This window comes from Betta splendens, chromosome 4 (assembly GCF_900634795.4).
Source record: "Betta splendens chromosome 4, fBetSpl5.4, whole genome shotgun sequence".
NCBI lineage: Eukaryota > Metazoa > Chordata > Actinopteri > Anabantiformes > Osphronemidae > Betta > Betta splendens.
The window spans coordinates 33,557,648-33,582,254 of record NC_040884.2 but is presented as its reverse complement, the minus strand read 5'-3'; the positions used below and the strand labels follow the sequence as shown (position 1 = coordinate 33,582,254).

Sequence of the window (24,607 nt, the reverse complement as noted above, 5' to 3'; positions counted from 1 at the left end):
AGAACAGAGAACTGTTGGAATGCTACTACTCAAGTAACCCTAGTCAGAGGGGTTACATGCAAAGAATGTGCGGTGAATGGGAACGGAGAAACCCACATTCAAGGCTGACGGCGAAGCAACTAGTAGCTCAGTGTTCCAACATCCACAAACGGCAACTGCTATCACAACTTGAGATTGATGAGATACAACACAAATGCTACGGCAAGGGGGAGCCAGGACGCCAGGTCAGAGGGGAGGTTTCACCATCTCCCCAACCGGAAATTGGGTACGAAGCCCCAATAAGCACAGATACGCTGAGCGAGGCAGCAACTGACCTGAAAGATAAGATCATGGCGAGATTGAACAGGCAACCCCGAACCCCACTACAACGGCTAAGTGAAGTACCATCAGAAAGTCTCATGGAAGATGTGAATGCAGCATTGAGAGCGATCCCTACCACAACAATCACGGAAACCAATGAGCTGGTATACGCTTCAGCATCAGTGATCCTAGAGGTGCTTGGCTATAAGAGCAACCATGGGAGCCATGAGAAACAATACCCACCATGGAAACGAAGGTTGGAGGCAAAAATCAAGGCAGCTCGGAGGGAAGTGAGCCAAATGACAGAGGCCCAGAGAGGTGCAATGAAAAGACCAATGCCTAAGAGGTACAGCCAGATGACCATACCTGAAGCACTCGAAACTGCCAAGCAAAGGCTACAAGCCTTGGCCAGCCGCCTAAAGAGATACACCAGAGATAACGAAGCCAGACGAATAAACCGGCTGTTCGCAACACAACCTGCGAAAGTGTACTCTCAATGGCAGGGTAATAACAGCAGAGCAGACCCACCAAGGCTGGAAACTGAACAGTACTGGAAAGGCATATGGGAAAGGGAGGCATCACACAACAGTGATGCACAGTGGCTGGTGGATCTGAGGGAAGACCACAGCAACCTCCCTGAACAGAATCCAGTGACTATCACAGTGGCAGACATCCAACATAGAGTCTCAGGTATGAAAAACTGGACAGCACCTGGCCCTGACATGATCCACGCCTACTGGCTAAAGAAGCTCACTGCAATCCATGAGCGCCTGGCAGCACAAATGAACCAGCTGCTAAGGGATGGGACTCACCCTGAATGGCTGACCGAAGGGCGAACGATCCTGATAATGAAGGATCCCTCAAAGGGTACAGTCCCATCCAACTACTGGCCAATAACCTGTCTCTCCACAACATGGAAGCTCATGTCAGGCATCATCGCAGCTAAGATAAGTGGGCACATGAGTCAATACATGAGCGAAGCACAGAAGGGCATTGGTAAGGATACCAGAGGAGCCAAACACCAACTCCTGGTTGACAGAACAGTTGCCCAAGACTGCAGAGCGCGACACACCAACCTGTGCACACTCTGGATCGACTACAAGAAAGCCTATGACTCAATGCCACACACATGGATCACTGAATGCTTGGAGCTGTACAACATCAACAGAACTCTAAGGGCCTTCATTGCAAACTCGATGAGGTTGTGGAGAACCACCCTTGAAGCCAATGGGAAGCCACTTGCCCAAGTATCCATCAAATGTGGCATATACCAAGGAGATGCACTGTCCCCACTGCTGTTCTGCATAGGTCTGAACCCCCTCAGCCAAATAATAAACAAGACTGGCTATGGATACCGACTCCGGAACGGGGCCACCATAAGTCACCTCCTCTACATGGATGACATCAAGCTGTACGCCAAGAGTGAGCGAGACATCGACTCGCTGATCCACACCACCAGGATCTACAGCTTGGACATCGGGATGTCATTCGGACTCGAGAAATGTGGGAGGATGGTGACAAAGAGAGGCAAGGTAATCCACACAGAAGGGGTCTCACTCCCAGAAGGAACAATAGCAGACATTGAGGACAACTACAAGTACCTTGGAATACCACAGGCAAACGGCAACCTTGAACAGGCAACAAGGAATGCGGCAACAGCCAAATACCTCCAACGAGTAAGGCAAGTCCTAAGAAGCCAGCTCAATGGCAAGAACAAATCCCGGGCAATAAACAGCTACGCTCTGCCAGTGATCAGATACCCTGCTGGAATAATAAGGTGGCCAAAGGAAGAGATACAGACCACAGATGTTAAGACACGAAAGCTCCTCACCATGCATGGAGGGTTCCACCCCAAATCCAGCACCCTGAGACTGTACGCTAGCCGGAAGGAAGGAGGCCGAGGACTAGTGAGCGTGAGAGCCACTATCCGGGATGAAACATCCAAGATCCATAAGTACATCAAGGTGTAGTATATTTATGTATCATATCATATATTATTATATAGGTAGTGAACAATCTGTTCGGGTCAGGTTAAGATGCAGTGACTGTTCCTCAACCCTTGCAGTTTCGCAGGGTCGTTGTCTGGGGAGCATCTGGGATAGACTCCAGGAAACAGACATTTACATTTACTTTTAGCAGTAAAATTGATCATTGCTTATGAGAGAAGTACAGAGAGTAGATGGGTTCGTGTGGGGTGGGGTGAAAGAGTTTGCTTAAACTGGGTTCGTAGAATCTGGGTTCGCAGAATCTGTTGCGTAAACTGTTTATTCGAGCTGTTCCTAAGGAAATATTCAAAATGTCACGCCGACCTGGGAGCTGGACAGATAACACGGCCCAGCGCCAGGACTTTCCGAGTCATCTACACGTCCTTATTTGGACATGTGGAAAGATTTTAGGTGGTGGTTAAAAGCAGGCCTTCACAGGCTGGGGTTTTCAGAGCGCTTCGCAGAGGGTCCGCTGGTAGCACACAGCGGACCTTTTCCGACCTCTCGGTTCTCTCTGCAGAGGAACAAGCAGGTGAATTCGGTCTCTGCCTCTCTTGTTATTACTCTTTTGTAATCATTATCTGATTGTTTTAATTTAACATGTATAATAAATTTGTATGCTATTGATTTAAATTTCAAAGATGAGTTCTTGTGAAATCTCTGTCGTGCTTGAAGAGAATAGAAATACACGACAGAAATGGCGTCACGATAAAGGCAAGATAGCCGGATCTGAAGCCGACAGGTGCCCGGCTGCACCCAGCCCGAGACGACTCGTCACTGGTGGCCACAGGTGAGATGCGCTTAAAGCTCTTACATGACGATTCTCTGTGTTGGGGGCAGTGTGGGCAGGTGTTGGTTACATTAGAAGATTCTAAATTCTGATTCGGCTATTTCTAGAAAACAATCTGTGTGGGAATAAGCAGAGAGAGGCAGTGGAGAATTTGCTTGTATAATTTGCTGTATATAAATATAACTAACCAACTGCTTATTTGTGTGCTGTACTTTGTTTTTATTGTGGGGAAATAGAAAATGACATGGCCTATTGACCTCTAAATGTTGACTTACATGTTAGCTCTTTGACAGACGACGTTGGGAGATTCTAAATCAAGGGCTTATATAGTCTGTATGTGGCTAAAATAAATTTAAGGCTGTGTAAGTACGGTAACTGACGTTGGAAGTGCAGGCCCAAGAAAAAGAACCCAAATTGGCAACATATACTAAACACCTTTTTGTAAGTTGGACACTCTCTACTTACCATTTTATAGTTCGGGACAGAAGAATATTTATTCAAGTGGTTCTTAAATTAAGGTGAGGATTAGTAACAGCGTCAGATTACGGTGCGGCCTCAGTGCTCAGTTTAGTGAACCGAAAAGCCGACTTTTACTCACCAAATTAGACCAAATTTATATATATATATATATATATATACATATATATATATATATGCTTATATATTTAAGGCACTGTAGGTTTATGTGCGTATGAGGAGACCTACATTAAGCTTGGGACTGATCAATCCAAGTGTAGATTTTCTCATGAGTTGTGAGGCCTGAGAAACATAGGGAAATCAGTAAAAGCGCTTTCTGTGATATGCGTATGAAGTGTGCTGGCAATAGTGTATGAAGTTTAATCAAGTGTGTATTTGTGTATTTGTGTATATACGTATGTAAAGTTAAACGGCGTAATAGTTGCTTGTTGCTGAGTTAAATTTGAAGTAGACTGGGTTGACAGCGGCTCCTCTACTCCTCCGGTGCAGAGGGAGTGTGTGTGTATGTGTGAGAGAGAGGAAAAGAGAGCAGGAGGGCGGGGGAGTGAGTGTGTGCGTGTGTGACTAGAAGCAGATCCCCGCTCCTCATACGTGTGTCTTCAGATGGTTGGGGGGAGACGTTGGCTTGGTGCCAGGTGGCGACGAAGTTTTAATTTTTGTAGTAGTTTAATACTATAACATTTTTGATTGTCCTATATTGTGTTCACTTTTCTTTGTACCTTTATAATCATTTTGACGTAATCTGAGTATTTTAGTGCATTTTTTGTGACGACGTGTCTGCACTGTGATTAGGAGTGGTCAAGCTGGTCACGGTGTGTAAAGACCGCGGCTGCTTTGTTTATTAAAAAATAAAAAAGGGGGGAGTTGTGAATTGAGGCGCGGTCTCTAAATTAGGTGTGGAGGCGTCAGCTGTGGGCCTCTTCTGTTGTTTACGCTCCAGAGAGAGAGAAGAGTGTGTGTGTATGTGTTTTACTGCTCAGAGCATTAAGCTCAAGGGTGTGTGTGTGTCGTACTGGTCAGAGCATTAGGCTCGGGTGTGTGTGTGTGTGAGTGTGCATTGGAGAGACATAGACACATAGTTGACAGACTGCAGTAAAGCCTTAGTTTTGTTCCTATTATTACTATTAGTGTAATGGACAGCAGCTAAACTTCAAAACGTTTACTACGTCGGTTGAAGAGGAAGGAATTTTACTGTAACGCTAACGCTTCTAAATTGGCTCAGAGCCGTCAGCCGTGTGCTTCTCTAAGAGCAGAATCAGACTGGAAGTACAAAGACAAACAGAGTACTTACGAGCCTCCATCTGTCTGAGGCTCCGCCTCACCCCTCCCCTGAGTTTTCACCAACTTTTCAGATCAAATGTATGTATGTATAGACTATTAGTGCCTGGTTAGTATTAGGTGAGAATAAATGTTAGTAATACACTAGGTGAGAATAGAACCACAAGAAGGGGTTTATGCGACGTACATGCTAGTGTACTAGTAGTGGTCTGCAGCGTGTTGGTTATACTTTCTGTCAGTGTGTATTGGTGGGATTTAGCTTCTATTTTTTCATTTTCAGTTTCCATTCTGTCTGGTTCTAGGTTAACTAGGTTATTTGGGCAAAGTTAATAAACATTCCTCCATTTATATCAAAGGTCCTTCTTTGCTTACGCGGCTGTAGCAGCTGCATTCTCATGAGCAAGACCACCATTTGTGACCTAATGTGGGTTAGGCACAGCCTGTGACATCACTATCACGTTAAATCAAGTGTTTCAATTATGCTGATTTTGTGCAAACCTAGTAATATAAACAAAGCACATGATCAGCTCCAATAAGACACTTATAATTTTTCTTCAGCAGTTGCTCTGAAGTGGGCGTTTCTGCAGTGGTTTGGTTTTTCTTTGCATCAGACTTACTCTTTTATTCAGAACAAATCAAAACTCATCGGCTCAACAGTCACTAGGAATGATTATCGGGCCAGTTGCTTAAAACAGAGGTAAAACCAAGATACCCAGAAAGGAAGAGCGTCTAAATACAATTTAACTGGTTAATATTTATGTTGCTTTTCACTAACTATGGGTTGTAAAGACAGGGAACTTACTTCAGTTATGAACACTGATTGAGATTAGTTCAGTTACAAGTATAATTAGGTGTAATTAAGGGTTGAAATCATATCTTCAGTAAAGGTACATATTCAATAATGAGATCTGTGGATGGGAACATGTCTCCAGTCGAGGTGTTGATGAAGGAAATTCAGAAATGCTCACACAAATGGAGCAAGCGGACACATGAATCCACGTCGCCCTGGCCTTCAGAGGGGACATTTGAACTGAGGCAGTGTGCAGAGATGCAGGGTTTTATAAAAACCTATAAGATAAAAGACAAATCTGTAAAGCGAGGCCTTAAACGGGAAAGAGAAAATGCAGTGTTGCAATTGTTTATCAACTGTGCAAAAACGATGAGCAAAAAGACGACTCAATGTGGTGATAACCAATTTAATCAGATCTCTATAACTAAGTCTCTTTCAGATGCGTCCCAGATGGATGCAGAAGAAACAAAACCATTACGGACAAAGAAGCCAGTTCACCCTGTAGCTGATCTAGAAGGGACAGACAGGGCAGTGAAAAGGGATGAGTTGTTAGAACTGCCCGACATTTATTTAAACACAGAGAAAATCTCAATTGGAAATTCCTGCAGTGAAAGTGATCTGCGTGACAGAGCAGGTGGATCACTGTGGGCTGAGTCAGATGAGGAATCAGTGTGTGTGGGTGACGAACGGGTAAATGAGGTTTCTGATGGACTTCCTCTGCTGGTCAAAGAGGCAAAGCGTCAAAATCTGCCCTGGCCTTCAAGACCAGATCAGAATGATCTGAATGACACTGTGGGACTCGGCAACTTGTCACTAGAACAAATAACTGACCATGTGATTCATGCTGTTGAGCTGTGTCAGAAGCAGGCAAAGGAGGCAGTGAAAGAAGCAACACGCCAGCAGCAGCGAAAAGAGGGGGAGAAAAGAGAGAGGAGGATGGTGTCTGCTCAACCAGCCAGCGTGCCTCAGACCCCACCTACACCACCAGGCATGGCCACACCTCAGGTGATGTACATTCTACCAGGAGGGTGGACAAGACGACCTCCTATAAGGAGAGGAGGGTTCCCTGCAGACAAAGGCAGAGGAACAGGAGGCAGCCACAAAGGAGGCGTGAGATGCTACTGCTGTGGGAAGACTGGTCACGTAAGAAGCCACTGCTTTGATTGGCTACGAGGCTCACGAGGAGTGCCCAGACCAAAGGGGTCCGCTGATCAATGTGGAGTCCACTCAACTGGGTACTAGAGAGGACCAGACACCTGCAGGATCCATGAACTTTGTTGATGGGCTCCATCAAAAGCCAAAAAGCCTGATGCCTCTGAATCTGTGACTTCACCTTGATGCACACTTTAGTACTTTGAGGCTCAGACAAATATCTAAAATTTGGAAACAAAATAAACAAGTCGGTTGGTGAGAATGACTTAGTCCTTAAACCTGCCAACAGAGACAAAAATTAAAAATATGCCAATTTTACTAGGCAAGGGAAAGACAAAGGTATAGAGAATATTTCAAGATAAAGTTCCCAATTCAATCACTCTGCTGACAAATGCTCCACCTGATGCTCAGTGGGTGACGGTGTTAAAAACAATGTGAATGTGAAGTATGTGGATGAAGAGACTGTGTGCACCAGACTTTGAGACATGCCTCATTTCATCTCTCCAACTAACACTAACTGTAGACAGTTGTCTCATCATATTGATAAAGACTCATTCTCATTATTGAGGTAAGGAAGTTTCACTAGACAACCTTAATACTGTAGGAAGTGCCTCCCACATACCATAAAGTGAGTGAAGTATCTGAGGAGGTCAATCAGCTAAAAAGGGAATGAGGAGAGTGTACATGTTTCCCTCATACAGTAAACAGCAGTTTGATCCCTACAGTACGGAAGCTAGTATAACGCATCATGCTCTCATGTGTTACTGAAAACATTAAACTTCAAGGTGACTAAAACCAGGTGTGCCTTTCACTGCTACTGTGCCAGTTCTCCAATAGATAGAAAAACCAAACCATTCAGAACCTGCAAGGTGTAACTGTTGCAACAATGCTTAGCCTTCTATAGTACAGTATTATAATAAAAATGGATTGTGTTGCTACGAGCAGTTACAGTTCACTGCACTACATTTAGGATTTGCACAGTACGTCTACTGTTTAAGTGGGGCTGAAGTTTTAATGATCACCTTGACATGTTTTGATGAGGTTCCACTTAGTTCTTATCATCACTATCATTAATATATTCCAACAGAGCAGAAGACACATTTAGCAAATGTGTAAACCAGGTCTCAGTTAATTTTTTTTCCATCCTTTTGCTAAACAGTTAACATAGATGTCATCAGTCTGCAGGCCTTAAACAAGTGTGACAGGGCTGTGGTGTTCTTTACGGCATGGAAGGAGGAGGTCTGGGGAAGAGACTGAGCAGCAACAGTGACGGTGCTTTATCCTCCAAGAGGGGTGACTGTATGTGGGTTTATATGGACTTTCTTTAATAGCTTACAATACTTCAGTTATCGTCCACAGCTATTTTGTTATCACTACAAATTCTGACAGTCACAGGGGAATTATAATTAGATGTAACAATAATTGTGGGGTTGTTTGAATTTCTAGGGTATAGCTTTGCGTTTCCAACAGTTAAGTAGGTTGTGTTATGTCCATGTGTCATTTCTGATAGTTTGTGAGGATTCAGCTTATTTAGTCTTTACGTTAATTTTGTCATAAAGTCACTTAATGCATGCATCCGCAATGCGTCTTGAATTTAAAAAGGTTTCCTACAACGCAATGATTCTGTGTTCATAATGAGATTAGTTCGTGTTGATGTTATAGTTATTAAGGTCTAAACATTCTTGTTTCTCCTATTGACATTGTCCTTAAGTTCACTCAGTTTATTCAGGGATTGATGATGATCCCTGGTAAGGATAAACACATAGGATGAATAAGTGTAGGAAATTACTTTTAAGGGTTTTGCTAGTGTTCTTTTATCCATCCATCTTAATTTAATGATTTAATCGGCTTCAAATTCAATTGACAGTTATCTGTCTATTGAGGGGGGAAAATGTATTGTAAAAAATTGTTTTGATTATTGCTTTATGACGGTCCCTAGTAACTGGGGAACTTGTGTGTGTGGCATCTGCTGTGAGAATGGACTATTCTGTTTCTGTTGTGGTTTATCCCAAGTTGGTGAACTTAATCCATGGGGGAAAGGTTGTGGTCGAGTTGGCAGAGTTGGCTACAGAGGAGTATGATCTCACAGCGGGACTCATTGTGGAGTGATAGGAAAAGTGACAGGAGCAGGGTATGTGAGGGAGGAAATGAGTTAAGGGAAGTCGAAGAGTGAATGAAAAGGGAAGTGTAAATGTGATAATGACAATAGAGGGACAAAAAAGTACTGTGAACATTGCATTTTAGTGTGTAGCTTGTAAAAATATGCCGAACGCATAGACTAACATTGCACGAAGCTTTGCTTGACGAAATGGTGTTTAATGCATCAACCAAGTTTCTATGTGAAACAGATGATTAATATACGCAGGAAAGCTGTGTTGTTCCATTGCAGGAAAGAAGAGGACAAAGAAGATCAAACTCAGGATCACTGACGGGCCCTGAGTGACACTGCTGACTCATTTAGCAGAACAAGGTCACAGGCTAGCCTTTCTAAATTATAGTTCTCATAGAGCAAGAGGTTTCTCTCTTAGCTCACGTGCACGACAAAAACCCTGAGCTCATGACATGACTGACTGATACTGTATATGCTCTGCGGACTGACTATGACACATGTCGATGATGTTTCTTGTTGTTGATGTTATATAATGAGGGTTTAACAATTTTCATTCTGCATCTCAGTGTGTTGTTGTCCACAGGAAGCTCACATTAACAACTTCAACCCTTCCCTCTACACAGAGCAGTAGTGGAGAAACTGTGTCAACTAATTTTTTAAACTAATTTTCTTTCCTAACCAACTTCTCTCCTACTCTTAACCTCCATCCACAGGTTACTTCAGTATCAGAGGAGGGTGTATCTTATGATCTGCTACAACTGTGGGTTTTTATATTCTCTGATCTTTTGATTTCTACAGCGACGACCTGGAACAAAAAGCAAACTATATGTTCTATTCAGTCTAACCCTAACCCTAGCTCTGTAGGATGGTTTATGCTGCACTATAGTGCAGATCTTTCTGCCTCTCAGCTATCAGCTCTCAGGTCACAGCTGGAGCACCAGTCTGAGGGGGACAGAGGATGGTGCAGCAGAAGTGTGCTGGAACCCTGGACAGTCGGGAAACAAGGGACTCTGTGTTCAACGGGAAGGCGAGCTGGGCCAACTGGGTCGCTAGCAGAAAGGCAGGGCATCAGATGAGGTTCCTAGGACAACGCAGAGGGTGCAGTGCCACAGCTTCCAGTACAACCGTGACGGACAAAGGAGGAGTCGATGGAGCCGAAGGAGCTGATGGAGAGTCCAATATATTGCAATTCCAGCTACACCAACAATCCTCACCCACCTAACATTGTGGGGCTGCGCTGACCAACACGGCTATAGGGTGTGGGCGGAGCGCCGCCCTTAGCTGCATCGTTGATATACACTGATGTTTGAATTTGCACGTGCATGAGCTGAATTGCAGATGCTGGACGAAGTGAGAGCACAGACCTTCATGATTAACTGTGGTCGGTGTGGAGTCTGTGAAGAATCTGTTGTGATAAAGAGTACACTTATGTAGAATGAAAACTGTGAGGTTTGTTACTGAATGTACTTGTTTACAGGCAGCGTGGGAGGATCACCTGTTGGAGCTGAAAGAAGAGCTTAGGTGTTCTATTCACCACAGATTTTGTGAATCTTTAACTTTGCTTTTTCATCTTAATGTTGAAGTTCATGTCTATTGAATATAATGCAGTATGATGAGTCAAAGAGGAGCTTTCTTGACCGCTCGCTTTCAAGATTGATGGGCATTAAAATGCCCATGAGGAGGGGATTTGTAGTATATTTATGTATCATATCATATATTATTATATAGGTAGTGAACAATCTGTTCGGGTCAGGTTAAGATGCAGTGACTGTTCCTCAACCCTTGCAGTTTCGCAGGGTCGTTGTCTGGGGAGCATCTGGGATAGACTCCAGGAAACAGACATTTACATTTACTTTTAGCAGTAAAATTGATCATTGCTTATGAGAGAAGTACAGAGAGTAGATGGGTTCGTGTGGGGTGGGGTGAAAGAGTTTGCTTAAACTGGGTTCGTAGAATCTGGGTTCGCAGAATCTGTTGCGTAAACTGTTTATTCGAGCTGTTCCTAAGGAAATATTCAAAATGTCACGCCGACCTGGGAGCTGGACAGATAACACGGCCCAGCGCCAGGACTTTCCGAGTCATCTACACGTCCTTATTTGGACATGTGGAAAGATTTTAGGTGGTGGTTAAAAGCAGGCCTTCACAGGCTGGGGTTTTCAGAGCGCTTCGCAGAGGGTCCGCTGGTAGCACACAGCGGACCTTTTCCGACCTCTCGGTTCTCTCTGCAGAGGAACAAGCAGGTGAATTCGGTCTCTGCCTCTCTTGTTATTACTCTTTTGTAATCATTATCTGATTGTTTTAATTTAACATGTATAATAAATTTGTATGCTATTGATTTAAATTTCAAAGATGAGTTCTTGTGAAATCTCTGTCGTGCTTGAAGAGAATAGAAATACACGACAAAGGATAAGGCCCCGACAGATGACGTGCTGAGTGAATGTCTCAGGCAGTGGAGAACAGAGGATGAGATGCTGGAAGAGGGACCATCATAGGAGGACAAGCCCTTGCACGGGATGTACCACCGGAACATAACTGAAGTGGCTGATCTCAACAAATCCTACCAATGGCTTGAAAGGGCTGGGCTGAAGGACAGCACAGAGGCACTCATCCTGGCTGCACAGGAGCAGGCCCTGAGCACCAGAGCCATAGAGGCCCAGATCTACCACACCAGACAAGACCCAAGGTGTAGACTGTGCAAAGAGGCCCTAGAGACGGTCCAGCACATAACTGCAGGGTGTAAGATGCTGGCAGGCAAAGCATACATGGAACGCCATAACCAAGTGGCTGGCATAGTATACAGGAACATCTGCGCGGAGTATGAACTGGAAGCCCCAAGGTCAAAGTGGGAAACACCTCCCAAGGTGGTAGAGAACGAGCGAGCCAAGATCCTGTGGGACTTCCAGATCCAGACTGACAGAATGGTAATGGCGAACCAACCAGACATTGTGGTGGTGGATAAAGAGCAGAGGAAAGCCGTAGTGGTGGATGTGGCAATACCAAGCGATGGCAACATCAGGAAAAAGGAACATGAGAAACTAGAGAAATACCAAGGGCTCAGAGAAGAACTGGAGAAGGTTTGGAAGGTGAAGGCCACAGTGGTGCCTGTGGTGATCGGCGCACTAGGGGCTGTGACCCCCAAACTGGTGGAGTGGCTACGACAGATCCCTGGAAAAACATCCGAATTCTCAGTCCAGAAAAGTGCAGTCCTAGGAACAGCAAGGATACTGCGCAGAACCCTCAAGCTCCCTGGCCTCTGGTAGAGGACCCGAGCTTGGAAAGTGGATGAGACCACCCGCGGAGGGTGAGAATAGAGTGTGTGTGTGTGTGTGTGTGTATATATATATATATATATATATATATATATATATATATATATATATATATATATATATATATATATATATATATATATATATATATATATATATATACTTATATATTTAAGGCACTGTAGGTTTATGTGCGTATGAGGAGACCTACATTAAGCTTGGGACTGATCAATCCAAGTGTAGATTTTCTCATGAGTTGTGAGGCCTGAGAGACATAGGGAAACCGGTAAAAGCATTTTCTGTGATATGCATATGAAGTGTGCTGGCAATAATGTATGAAGTTTAATCAAGTGTGTATTTGTGTATATACGTATGTGAAGTTAAACGGCGTAATAGTTGCTTGTTGCTGATTTAGCATTTGAGTAGGCTGGGTTGACAGCGGCTCCTCTACTCCTCCGGTGCAGAAGGAGTGTGTGTGTGTGTGTGTGTGGGAGAGAGGAAAAGAGAGCAGGAGGGCGGGGGAGTGAGTGTGTGTGTGTGTGTGGACTAGAGAGAGATTACGTGTGTGTCTTCAGATGGTTAGGGGGAGCCGTTGGCTTGGTGCCAGGTGGCGACACAAAGTTGGGTTTTAATTTCTGTCGTGGTTTAATACTTTAACATTTTTGATTGTCCTATATGGTGTTCACTTTTCTTTGTAATTTAATAATCATTTTGACGTAATCTGAGTATTTTAGTGCATTTTTTGTGACGACGTGTCCGCACTGTGGTTGGGAGTGGTCAAGCTGGTCACGATGTGTGAAGACCGCGGCTGCTTTGTTTATTAAAAAATAAAAAAGGGGGGAGTTGTGAATTGACGCGCAGTCTCTGAATTGGGTGTGGAGGCGTCAGCCGTGTGCCTCTTCTGTCGTTTACGCTCCAGAGAGAGAGAAGAGTGTGTGTGTATGTGTTTTACTGCTCAGAGCATTAAGCTCAAGGGTGTGTGTGTGAGTGTGCATTGGAGAGACATTGACACATAGTTGGCAGACTGCAGTAAAGCCTTAGTTTTGTTCCTATTATTACTATTATTGTAACGGACAGCAGCTAAACTTCAAAACGTTTACTACGTCATTTGAAGAAGAAGGAATTTTACTGTAATGCTAACGCTTGTAAATTGGCTCAGAGCCGTCAGCTGTGTGCTTCTCTAAGAGCAGAATCAGACTGGAAGTACAAAGACAAACAGAGTACTTTCGAGCCTCCATCTGTCTGAGGCTCCGCCTCACCCCTCCCCTGAGTTTTCACTAACTTTTCAGATCAGAGCTTTGTATGTATGTATAGACTATTAGTGCCTGGTTAGTATTAGGTGAGAATAAATGTTAGTAATACAGTAGGTTAGAACAGAACCACAAGAAGGGGTTAATGCGATATACATGCTAGTGTACTACTAGTGGTCTGCAGCGTGTTGGTTATACTTTCTGTCAGTGTGTATTGGTGGGATTTAGCTTTTATTTTTTCATTTTCAGTTTCCATTTTTGTCTGGTTCTAGGTTAACTAGGTTATGTGGGCAAAGTTAATAAACATTCCTCCATTTATATCAAAGGTCTTTCTGCTCACGCGTCTGTAGCAGCTGCATTCTCATGAGCAAGACCACCATTTGTGACCTAATGTGGGTCAGGCACAGCATGTGACATCACTATCACGTTAAATCAAGTGTTTCAATTATGCTGATTTTGTGTAAACCTAGTAATATAAACAAAGCACATGATCAGCTCCAATAAGATGCTTATAATTTTTCTTCAGCAGTTGCTCTGAAGTGGGCGTTTCTGCAGTGGTTTGGTTTATCTTTGCATCAGACTTACTCTTTTATTCAGAACAAATCAAAACTCATCAGCTCAACAGTCACTAGGAATGATTATCGGGCCAGTTGCTTAAAACAGAGGTAAAACCAAGATACCCAGAAAGGAAGAGCGTCTAATTACAATTGAACTGTCTAATATTTATGTTGCTTTTCACTAACTATGGGTTGTAAAGACAGGGAACTTACTTCAGTTATGAACACTGATTAAGATTAGTTCAGTTACAAGTATAATTAGGTGTAATTAGGGGTTGAAATCATATCTTCAGTAAAGGTACATATTTAATAATGAGATCTGTGAATGGGAACATGTCTCCAGTCGAGGTGTTGATGAAGGAAATTGGGAAATGCTCAGACAAATGGAGCAAGCAGACACATGAATCCACGTCGCCCTGGTCGTCAGAGGGGACATTTGATCTGAGGCAGTGTGCAGAGATGCAGGGTTTTATAAAAACCTATAAGATAAAAGACAAATCTGTAAAGCGAGGCCTTAAACAGGAAAGAGAAAATGCAGTGTTGCAATTGTTTATCAACTGTGCAAAAATGATGAGATGGATGGATGCAGAAGAAACAAAACCATTACGGACAAAGAAGCCAGTTCACCCAGTAGCTGATCTAGAAGGGACAGACAGGGCAGTGAAAAGGGATGAGTTGTTAGAACTGCCCGACATTTATTTAAAAACAGAGAAAATCTCAATTGTAAATTCCTGCAGTGAAAGTGATCTGCGTGACAGAGCAGTTAGATCACTGTGGGCTGAGTCAGATGAGGAATCAGTGTGTGTGGGTGACGAACGGGTAAATGAGGTTTCTGATGGACTTCCTCTGCTGGTCAAAGGGGCAAAGTGTCAAAATCTGCCCAAAATGTGGGACTTTGCAACTTGTCACTAGAACAAATAACTGATCATGTGATTCATGCTATTGAGCTGCGTCAGAAGCAGGCAAAGGAGGCAGTGAAAGAAGCAACACGCCAGCAGCAGCGAAAAGAGGGGGAGAAAAGAGCTCAACCAGCCAGCGTGCCTCAGACCCCACCTACACCACCAGGCATGGCCACACCTCAGGTGATGTACATTCTACCAGGAGGGTGGACAAGACAACCTCCTGTGAGGAGAGGAGGGTTCCCTGCAGACAAAGGCAGAGGAACAGGAGGCAGCCACAGAGGAAGCGTGAGATGCTACTGCTGTGGGAAGACTGGTCACGTAAGAAGCCCTTGCTTTGATTGGCTACGAGGCTCACGAGGAGTGCCGAGACCAAAGGGGTCCGCTGATCAATGTGGAGGCCCCTCAGCTGGGTACTAGAGAGGACCAGACACCTGCAGGATTCATGAACTTTGTTGATGGGCTCCATCAAAAGCCAAAAAGCCTGAGGCCTCTGAATCTGTGACTTCACCTTGCTGCACACTTTAGTACTTTGAGACTCAGACAAATATCTAAAATTTGGAAACAAAATAAACAAGTCGGCTGGTGAGAATGACTTAGTCCTTAAACCTGCCAACAGAGTCAAAAATTAAAAATATGCCAATTTTACTAGGCAAGGGAAAGACAAAGGTATAGAGAATATTTCAAGATAAAGTTCCCAATTCAATCACTCTGCTGACAAATGCTCCACCTGATGCTCAGTGTGTTACGAACTCGGGTTTGACAGGGAACCTACTAACTCCTCCCGTCGGTTCCGAACCGGCAGGGCTTTGACGGAACCCTGGGGCAGGAGAGGGAATGCGGTGGAGAGAGACGGTGACAGCACCAGCTCCAAGCGGGGAGAACTACGGCTCTCACGGAGCCGGGAGGAGAACGCGCTCACACTGAGCGGAGGCTTCAGGCACTACGGCCGACGTGCTTCCAGCACACAGCTCTCTGTGTAATCCCTCACAGAGACACCTGGCCGCAACCGGCAGACCAGGTCGCAGGGAAACACAGGAGAGGGAAGACCCCAAATGCACGACCCAAACACAGTGTCTTACCAGTTAACATAAAGTGGTTTATTTAAACACAACAAAAACTCACTGCACCGCAGGACTCAGTTCAACACAAAGGAAGAACTAAAAATCACTGCATTGCAGGAAAACGATAAACAACCTAATTCACTATCTACAACTAAACGCTCCGTACACTACGGGCAAAAATCCTAAACATGAAACATAAGACACTCACAAAACTTACGTGGTGGAACAGGACATCAACAAAACCAAAACTCCTTGCAGCATAAACTCTCCTCAACGTAACAACGGGGTAGCATCCAGCTACACCCAGAGTACACACCAGCAATGTGTCCAACACAAAACATCCTTTAAATACACAAACCAAACAGGTGGGTCAACTAATTACACAGGAAATTAAATTCAACCATAGACCCACATCAAAAGTCCCAGGAGCGCCTCTAGCGGCGCGGAGGCTGAATGTCACACAGTGGTTGACGGTGTTAAAAACAATGTGAATGTGAAGTATGTGGATGAAGAGACTGTGTGCACCAGACTTTGAGACATGCCTCATTTCATCTCTCCAACTAACACTAACTGTAGACAGTTGTCTCATCATATTGGTAAAGACTCATTCTCATTATTGAGGTAAGAAAGTTTCACTAGACAAGCTTCAACACTGTAGGAAGTGCCTTCCATATACCATAAAGTGAGTGAAGTATCTGAAGAGGTCAATCAGCTAAAAAGGGAATGAGGAGAGTGTACATGTTTCCCTCATACAGTAAACAGCAGTTTGATCCCTACAGTATGTAAGCTAGTATAACGCATCATGCTCTCATGTGTTACAGAAAACATCAAACTTTAAAGTGACTAAAACCAGACGTGCATTTTACTGCTACTGTGCCAGTTCTCCACTAGATAGTAAACCAAATCATTCAGAACCTGCAAGGTGTAACTGTTGCAACAATGCTTAGCCTTCTATAGCACTGTATTGTGATGCTATGGATTGTGGCGCTGCAAGCAGCTACAGTTCACTACACTACACTTAGTATTTGCACAATACGTCTACTGTTTAAGTGAGGCTGCAGTTTTAATGATCACATTGACATGTTTTGATGAGGTTCCACTTAGTTCTTATCATCACTATCATTAATATATTCCAACAGAGCAGAAGACACATTTAGCAAATGGGTAAACCAGGTCTCAGTTCATTTTTTCTTTCCATTCTTTTGCTAAACAGTTAACATAGATGTCATCAGTCTGCAGGCCTTGAACAAATGTGACAGGGCTGTGGTGTTCTTTACGGCATAGAAGGAGGAGGTCTGGGGAAGAGACTGAGTAGCAACAGTGACGGTGCTTTATCCTCCAAGAGGTTTGACTGTATGTGGGTTTATATGGACTTTCTTTAATAGGTTACAATACTTCAGTGTTCGTCCACAGCTGTTTTGTTATCACTACAAACTCTGACAGTCACAGGGGAATTATAATTAGATGTAGGTTGGGGTGTTGTTTGATTTTCTAGGGTATAGCTTTGCGTTTCCAACAGTTAACTAGGTTGTGTTATGTCTATGTGTCATTTCTGATAGTTTGTGAGGATTCAGCTTATTTAGTCTTTACGTTAATTTTGTCATAAAGTCACTTAATGCATGCATCCGCAATGCGTCTTGAATTCAATAAGGTTTCCTACAACGCAGTGATTCTGTGTTCAAACTGAGATTAGTTCGTGTTGATGTTGTAGTTATTAAGGTCTAAACATTCTTGTTCCTTCTATTGACATCATCCTTAATTTCACTCAGTTTTATTCAGGGATTGATGATGATCCCTGGTAAGGATAAATACGTAGGATAAATAAGTGTAGGAAATTACTTTTAGGGTTTTGCTAGTGTTCTTTTATCCATCCATCTTAATTTAATGATTTAATCGGCTTCAAATTCAATGGACAGTTATCTGTCTATTGAGGGGGGAAAAATGTATTGTAAAAATTGTTTTGATTATTGCTTTATGACAGTCCCTAGTAACTGGGGAACTTGTGTGTGTGGCATCTGCTGTAAGAATGGACTATTCTGTTTCTGTTGTGTTTTATCCCAAGTTGGTGAACTTAATCCATGGGAGAAAGGTTGTGGTCGAGTTGGCACAAAATTTGATTTGGTATATACTGTAAATAGCTTACGCTACAGAGGAATATGATCTCACAGCGGGACTCATTGTGGAGTGATAGGAAAAGTGACAGGAGCAGGGTATGTCAGGAAGGAAAGGAGTTAAGGGAAGTCGAGAAGTGAATGAAAAGGAAAGTGTAAATGTGAAAATGACAATAGAGGGACGAAAAAGTACTGTGAACATTGCATTTCAGTGTGTAGCTTGTAAAAATATGCCGAACGCATAGACTAACATTGCATGAAGCTTTGCTTGACAAAACAGTGTTTAATGCATCAACCAAGTTTCTATGTGAAGCAGATGATTAATATACGCAGGAAAGCTGTGTTGTTCCATTGCAGGAAAGAAGAGGACAAAGAAGATCAAACTCTGGATCACTGATGGGCCCTGAGTGACACTGCTGACTCATTTAGCAGAACAAGGTCACAGGCTAGCCTTTCTAAATTATAGTTCTCATAGAGCAAGAGGTTTCTCTCTTAGCTCACGTGCACGACAAAAACCCTGAGCTCATGACATGACTGACTGATACTGTATATGCTCTACGGACTGACTATGACACATGTCGATGATGTTTCTTGTTGTTGATTTTATATAATGAGGGTATAACAATTTTCATTCTGCATCTCAGTGTGTTGTTGTACACAGGAAGCTCACATTAACAACTTCAACCCTTCTCTCTACACAGAGCAGCAGTGGAGAAACTGTGTCAGCATAAACATCTCGCTTAAACTAATTTTCTTTCCTAACCAACTTCTCTCCTACTCTTAACCTCCATCCAGGTATCTCCTTCAGTATCAGAGGAGGGTGTGTCTTATGACCTGCTACGACTGTGGGTTTTCATATTCTCTGATCTTTTGATTTCTACAGCGACGACCTGGAACAAAAGAAGCAAACTATATGTTCTATTCAGCCTAACCCTAACCCTAGCTCTGTAGGATGGTTTATGCTGCACTATAGTGCAGATCTTTCTGCCTCTCAGCTATCAGCTCTCAGGTCACAGCTGGAGCACCAGTCTGAGGGGGACAGAGGATGGTGCACCAGAAGTGTGCTGGAGCCCTGAACGGTCCAGAAATGAGGGACTCTGTGTTCTACGGAAAGGCGAGCTGGACCAACTGAGTCGCTAGCGGAAAGGCAGGGCATCAGATGAGGTTCCGAGGACAACGCAGAGGGTGCAGTGCCACAGCTTCCAGAGCAACCTTGACGGACAAAGGAGGAGTCGATGGAGCCGAAGGAGCTGATGGAGAGTCCAATTATTCCAATTCCAGCTACACCAGGAATTCTCACCCACCTAATATTGTGGGGCTGCGCTGACCAACACGGCTATAGGGTGTGGGCGGAGCGCCGCCCATAGCTGCATCGTTGATATACACTGATGTTTGAATTTGCCCGTGCATGAGCTGAATTGCAGATGCTGGATGACGTGGGATCACAGACCTTCATGATTGACTGTGGTTGGTGTGGAGTCTGTGAAGAATCTGTTGTGATAAAGAGGACACTTATGTAGAATGAAAACTGTGAGGTTTGTTACCGAATGTACTTGGTTACAGGCAGCGTGGGAGGATCACCTGTTGGAGCTGAAAGAAGAGCTTAGGTGTTCTATTCACCACAGATTTTGTGAATATTTAACTTTGCTTTTTCATTTTAATGTTGAAGTTCATGTCTATTTAATATTATGCAGTATGATGAGTCAAAGAGGAGCTTTCTTGGCCACTCGCTTTCAAGATTGATGGGCATTAAAATGCCCATGAGGAGGGGATTTGTAGTATATTTATGTATCATATCATATATTAATATATAGGTAGTGAACAATCTGTTCTGGTCATGTTAAGATGCAGTGACTGTTCCTCAACCCTTGCAGTTTGGCAGGGTCGTTGTCTGGGGAGCATCTGGGATAGACTCCAGGAAACAGACAGTTACATTTACTTTTAGCAGTAAAATTGATCATTGCTTATGAGAGAAGTACAGAGAGTAGATGGGTTCGCGTGTCCTCAGTGACTGGGGTGAAAGCGTTTGCGTAAACTGGGTTCGCAGAATCTGTGTTCGCAGAATCTGTTGCCTAACAATGTTTATCCGAGAGGTTCTTAAGGAAATATTCAAAATGTCACGCCGACCTGGGAAAGGAACTGGGAGGTTGATGGTGGGCCAGATGCAGCTGGAGCTGGACAGATAACACGGCCCAGCGCCAGGACTTTCCAAGTAGCCGAGAAAAACATCTACACGTTCTTATTTGGACATGTGGAAAGATTTTAGGTGGTGGTTAAAAGCAGGCCTTCACAGGCTGGGGTTTTCAGAGCGCTTCGCAGAGGGTCCGCTGGAAGCACACAGCGGACCTTTTCCGACCTCTCAGTTCTCTCTGCAGAGGAACAAGCAGGTGAATTCGGTCTCTGCCTCTCTTCTTATTACTCTTTTGTAATCATTATATGATTGTTTTAATTTGTCATGTATAATAAATTTGTATGCTATTGATTTAAACTTCAAAGTTGAGTTCTTGTGAAATCTCTGTCGTGGTTGAAGAGAATAGAAATACACGACAACAACACAACTGCTACGGCAAGGGGGAGTCAGGACGCCAGGTCAGAAGGGAGGTTTCACCATCTCCCCAACCGGAAATTAGGTACGAAGCCCCAATGAGCACAGATACGCTGAGCGAGTCAGCAACTGACCTGAAAGATAAGATCATGGCGAGATTGAACAGGCAACCCCGAAGCCAACTACAACGGCTAAGTGAAGTACCATCAGAAAGTCTCATGGAAGATGTGAATGTAGCATTGAGAGCGATCCCTACCACAACAATCACAGAAACCAATGAGCTGATGTACGCTTCAGCATCAGTGATCCTAGAGGTGCTTGGCTATAAGAGCAACCATGGGAGCCATGAGAAACAATACCCACCATGGAAACGAAGGTTGGAGGCAAAAATCAAGGCAGCTCAGAGGGAAGTGAGCCAAATGACAGAGGCCCAGAAAGGTGCAATGAAAAGACCGATGTCCAAGAGGTACAGCCAGATGACCATACCTGAAGCACTCGAAACTGCCAAGCAAAGGCTACAAGCCTTGGCCAGCCGCCTAAAGAGATACGCCAGAGACAACGAAGCCAGATGAATAAACCGGCTGTTCGCAACACAACCAAGCGAAAGTGCACTCTCAATGGCAGGGTAATAACAGCAGAGCAGACCCACCAAGGCTGGAAACTGAACAGTACTGGAAAGGTATATGGGAGAGGGAGGCATCACACAACAGTGATGCACAGTGGCTGGTGGATCTGAGGGAAGACCACAGCAACCTCCCTGAACAGAGTCCAGTGACTATCACAGTGGCACACATCCAACAGAGAGTCTCAGGTATGAAAAACTGGACAGCACCTGACCCTGACATGATCCACGCCTACTGGCTAAAGAAGCTCACTGCAATCCATGAGCGCCTGGCAGCACAAATGAACCAGCTGCTAAGGGATGGGACCCACCCTGAATGGCTAACCGAAGGGCAAACAATCCTGATAATTGAATAAAAACTTTGAATAAAAATGATTCTGATTGTGAAAACAGCTGATCAACTTTGCAGGAACACATTTCATATGGTAGAGGTGAAAGTTTCCCCTTCCCCCAGTGTCCCTGCTCTGGGACGAGGCCACGCCCACTTTCATTCACCAGACGGGACATGAAAGAGGGAATAACAAAATAAACAGCTGGTTAACTTTGTAGGAACACGGCTGTAGCTCTGAAATGACTTTATGTGGTACAGGTGAAAGGAAAAGCGTTTTCTGTTTAAATTTTTTATTGCACATTTGTTAAAACTTGATGGGTGTCTCTCTTTTGAGTTTTATGTTTGGCTAAATAAGTGTAAAACAGTCCTTATTACTCATGCAGAATCAATATATGCAGAACAAACAACTTGCTGCATTAATGAGTCGGAGATCTACTGAGTCCTGGCGTTCTGGCATACCACAGAGAGTTTATTACAATTTATTTATTTTTATTATATGATATTCTCTACAAGTTAGCAGTGGTAGTCTGCCAGACTTGTGTGAAATACCATAAGAAGAGCGTTTTAAAAAAGTCAAGTGAAAGGTTTTGGCGTCCCACAGCTACGTAGGTGCAGCTGATCACGCGTACAAATGTAATTACGGTAAAGTATAATAATGCAGTTTCCGTTTAAAGGACACATTGACTATGTCTTAGTGTTTTAACTGTTTAACTTGACCAACTTAAAAGTGGTCAAAGTGGTTTATGCTGCAGAGCAGGAGTTATTTTCGTTTTCAGTCAGTGAAAAACATGTTAACATTTATCGTGCATAAGAAGCACATGTAAAACAAACAAGCTGCTGCATTAATGCGTTGTTGATCTGCTGAGTCCTGACGTTCTGACGCGCCATAGAGAAAGATTTAATACAATGTATTTATTTATATTAAATAAAATCCTCTTACAGATTTTATGTGAATGTCCATAAGAACTGCGTTTAAAAGCAGTAAAGTAAAAGGTTTTTAATGTCAGGAGTATAAGAAAAAGACCATTTTTAGAAGCCTGATGTTGTTTAATTAGTAGGAGATCAGATCAGGGGACTTTGCCGGTGTTCGCACCCAGCTGATTCATTCCACCTCCAGACAGGCTCTTGCAGCGACATGTTTGGGGTCATTGTCCTGGAAAAAAACGATGCCGTGTTTCAATATACTTTCTAATATATGGCCCCACTGTGCGTTTGATTATGGACTCCTCGAAAAACTGTCGATCCATAATTCTCTCGAAAATAATCATCGGTCCTGGTCCCCACCTAGAAATCATTCCCCAAATGTGAAGTTTAAGGGGACGCTTAGGTCGCTGTTTGGAAACCAAGTGTCCTTTCTTTGCAAAGCTCATTCTGGCAAAATGCTCCAATGCCACAGTCGATTCGTTTTTCCCCGAAACGAGAAAACGGGAAACAGCTTTAAATCCAATAATGTGTCTGGATTTGAAAACACCGTTTTCAGCTCGTTTATTCATTTTTAACACGCTGCTTTGAATAAATGCTGTTTGTCCTTTTTAAACGTGATGGTGGGGCCTTCTCGTTACAATACGAAGTTACTGGACTTACTGGGAGCGTGTCCAAACACATTAACAGGTCCTTCGGGTTTAAAACGTTCTAAAACAACGTGTTTTCTCGTCTTCCCAGCTTTTATTCTGGAGAGGAAAATCAAACCGTTAAAACGTACATGGACCCGACACTTAACACGAGGACATACTGTATAAAGACAGCAGCGACATCAGCAACTGACAACAAACACTAGCGCGTATTGACAACTTGATCCTAGTCATCTGCCTATGAATAAGTGGCTCCTCAGCACCATCGTTGGAACGTCACATCCCTGTCTGCTCCAGACGGTGACGCCACTTCCCCGATTCTCTTGTTGCCTGCATTTGACAAGCATACATTTCCGGTTAAGCTCTATCTGGACACATCATCTGTCATTCAGGCTCTTACGTTTCATTCAGAATCAGAGAAAACTATAGGTCATTGCGGTCTGAGTAAATTTTAAGAGTTTGGTTGAACTTAAAAGCTGCTATAACAAGACAACGACTTTCGTTTTTCGTTCTTTGCTTTTTTCTCAAAACGAAAAATCAGCTTTAAATCCAACTCCGTGCGTTGTGTCGAAAAAACAACGACACTTGAATTCCGTTAATTAATATTACGAGCTGAAACGAAAACCAAGTTTGTTTTGCATTTTTTCCTCATGATCAACAAACCAGAAGACGAGTACAGATATACATATAAAATACATTTATAACACAGATTGATGAATAAATATAGATTCCTATTTTATGTTATTATACTTATATTATTCTATTGGATTGGCTGGAGGAGGGACTGTGTCTCGCGGCTGGCCTGGAAACTGTAAAAACATCAGCAGCTTCGGAAATTGACAACAAACACTAGCGCACTAGCGAGCAAAGACGCATAATAATCTATAACATTTAAAAATGAACTACTCTACATTTAATGTTACAATACCATGACATCGTTTTTTTGTGCTTAATGTGCAGACACAGATAGAAATGAACAGTCGGACCTGACATCTTTGCGCCACCTGGTGGTTAACACGAGACTAGCACCCTGATTTTTTTCAGCTGGCTGCAGGATTAAAAATCCTTAGTCGGGGACGCACCCGTGGCGCGCTGACGACGCGCATGTACTGCAGTAAAAAAGGTGGTAGCTTTGAAGTGCTACGACTGTACAAAAGCTGTGTACAGGTTGTGTACACTAATGCTACTAACAAAATACTATAAAGATAAACTTAAATAAGTGAAGAAAGTAATAAATAGAAGTAAGAGGACAGGAGCTGTTGCGCCCAGCAGCCAGCGCAACTGGCGCCGGAGGAAAAAAAAGAAAAAAAAAAGCTGCCTCGCTCAGCGTGTCTGTGCTTCGTACCCAATTTCCGGTTGGGGAGATGGTGAAATCTCCCCTCTGACCTGACGTCCTGGCTCCCCCTTGTCGTAGTATTTGTGTTGTACCTCGTCAATCTCAAGTTGTGATAGCACTTGCCGTTTCTGGATGTTGGAACACTGAGCTACTAGTTGCTTCGTCGCCAG

General features: G+C 43.5%; 2 protein-coding genes across 3 annotated transcripts in view; one reads left to right on the top strand and one right to left on the bottom strand.

The window, feature by feature from the left end:
- LOC114853252 (uncharacterized) overlaps positions 1 to 24,607 on the bottom strand; it is an 89,871-nt gene that overhangs the window by 20,172 nt on the left and 45,092 nt on the right. The window lies entirely within an intron of this gene.
- LOC129603975 (uncharacterized) lies at positions 2,269 to 8,797 on the top strand. 2 transcript variants are annotated; one of them, XM_055508045.1, is made up of 2 exons: positions 2,269 to 2,817; positions 6,060 to 8,797. In XM_055508045.1, exon 2 carries the CDS (start codon positions 6,071 to 6,073, stop codon positions 6,860 to 6,862), a length of 792 nt encoding a protein of 263 aa, XP_055364020.1. In that variant the 5' UTR covers positions 2,269 to 2,817; positions 6,060 to 6,070; the 3' UTR covers positions 6,863 to 8,797. The 2 variants fall into 2 exon arrangements, with proteins under 2 accessions (XP_055364020.1, XP_055364021.1); XM_055508046.1 differs by having other exon boundaries at positions 2,269 to 2,826.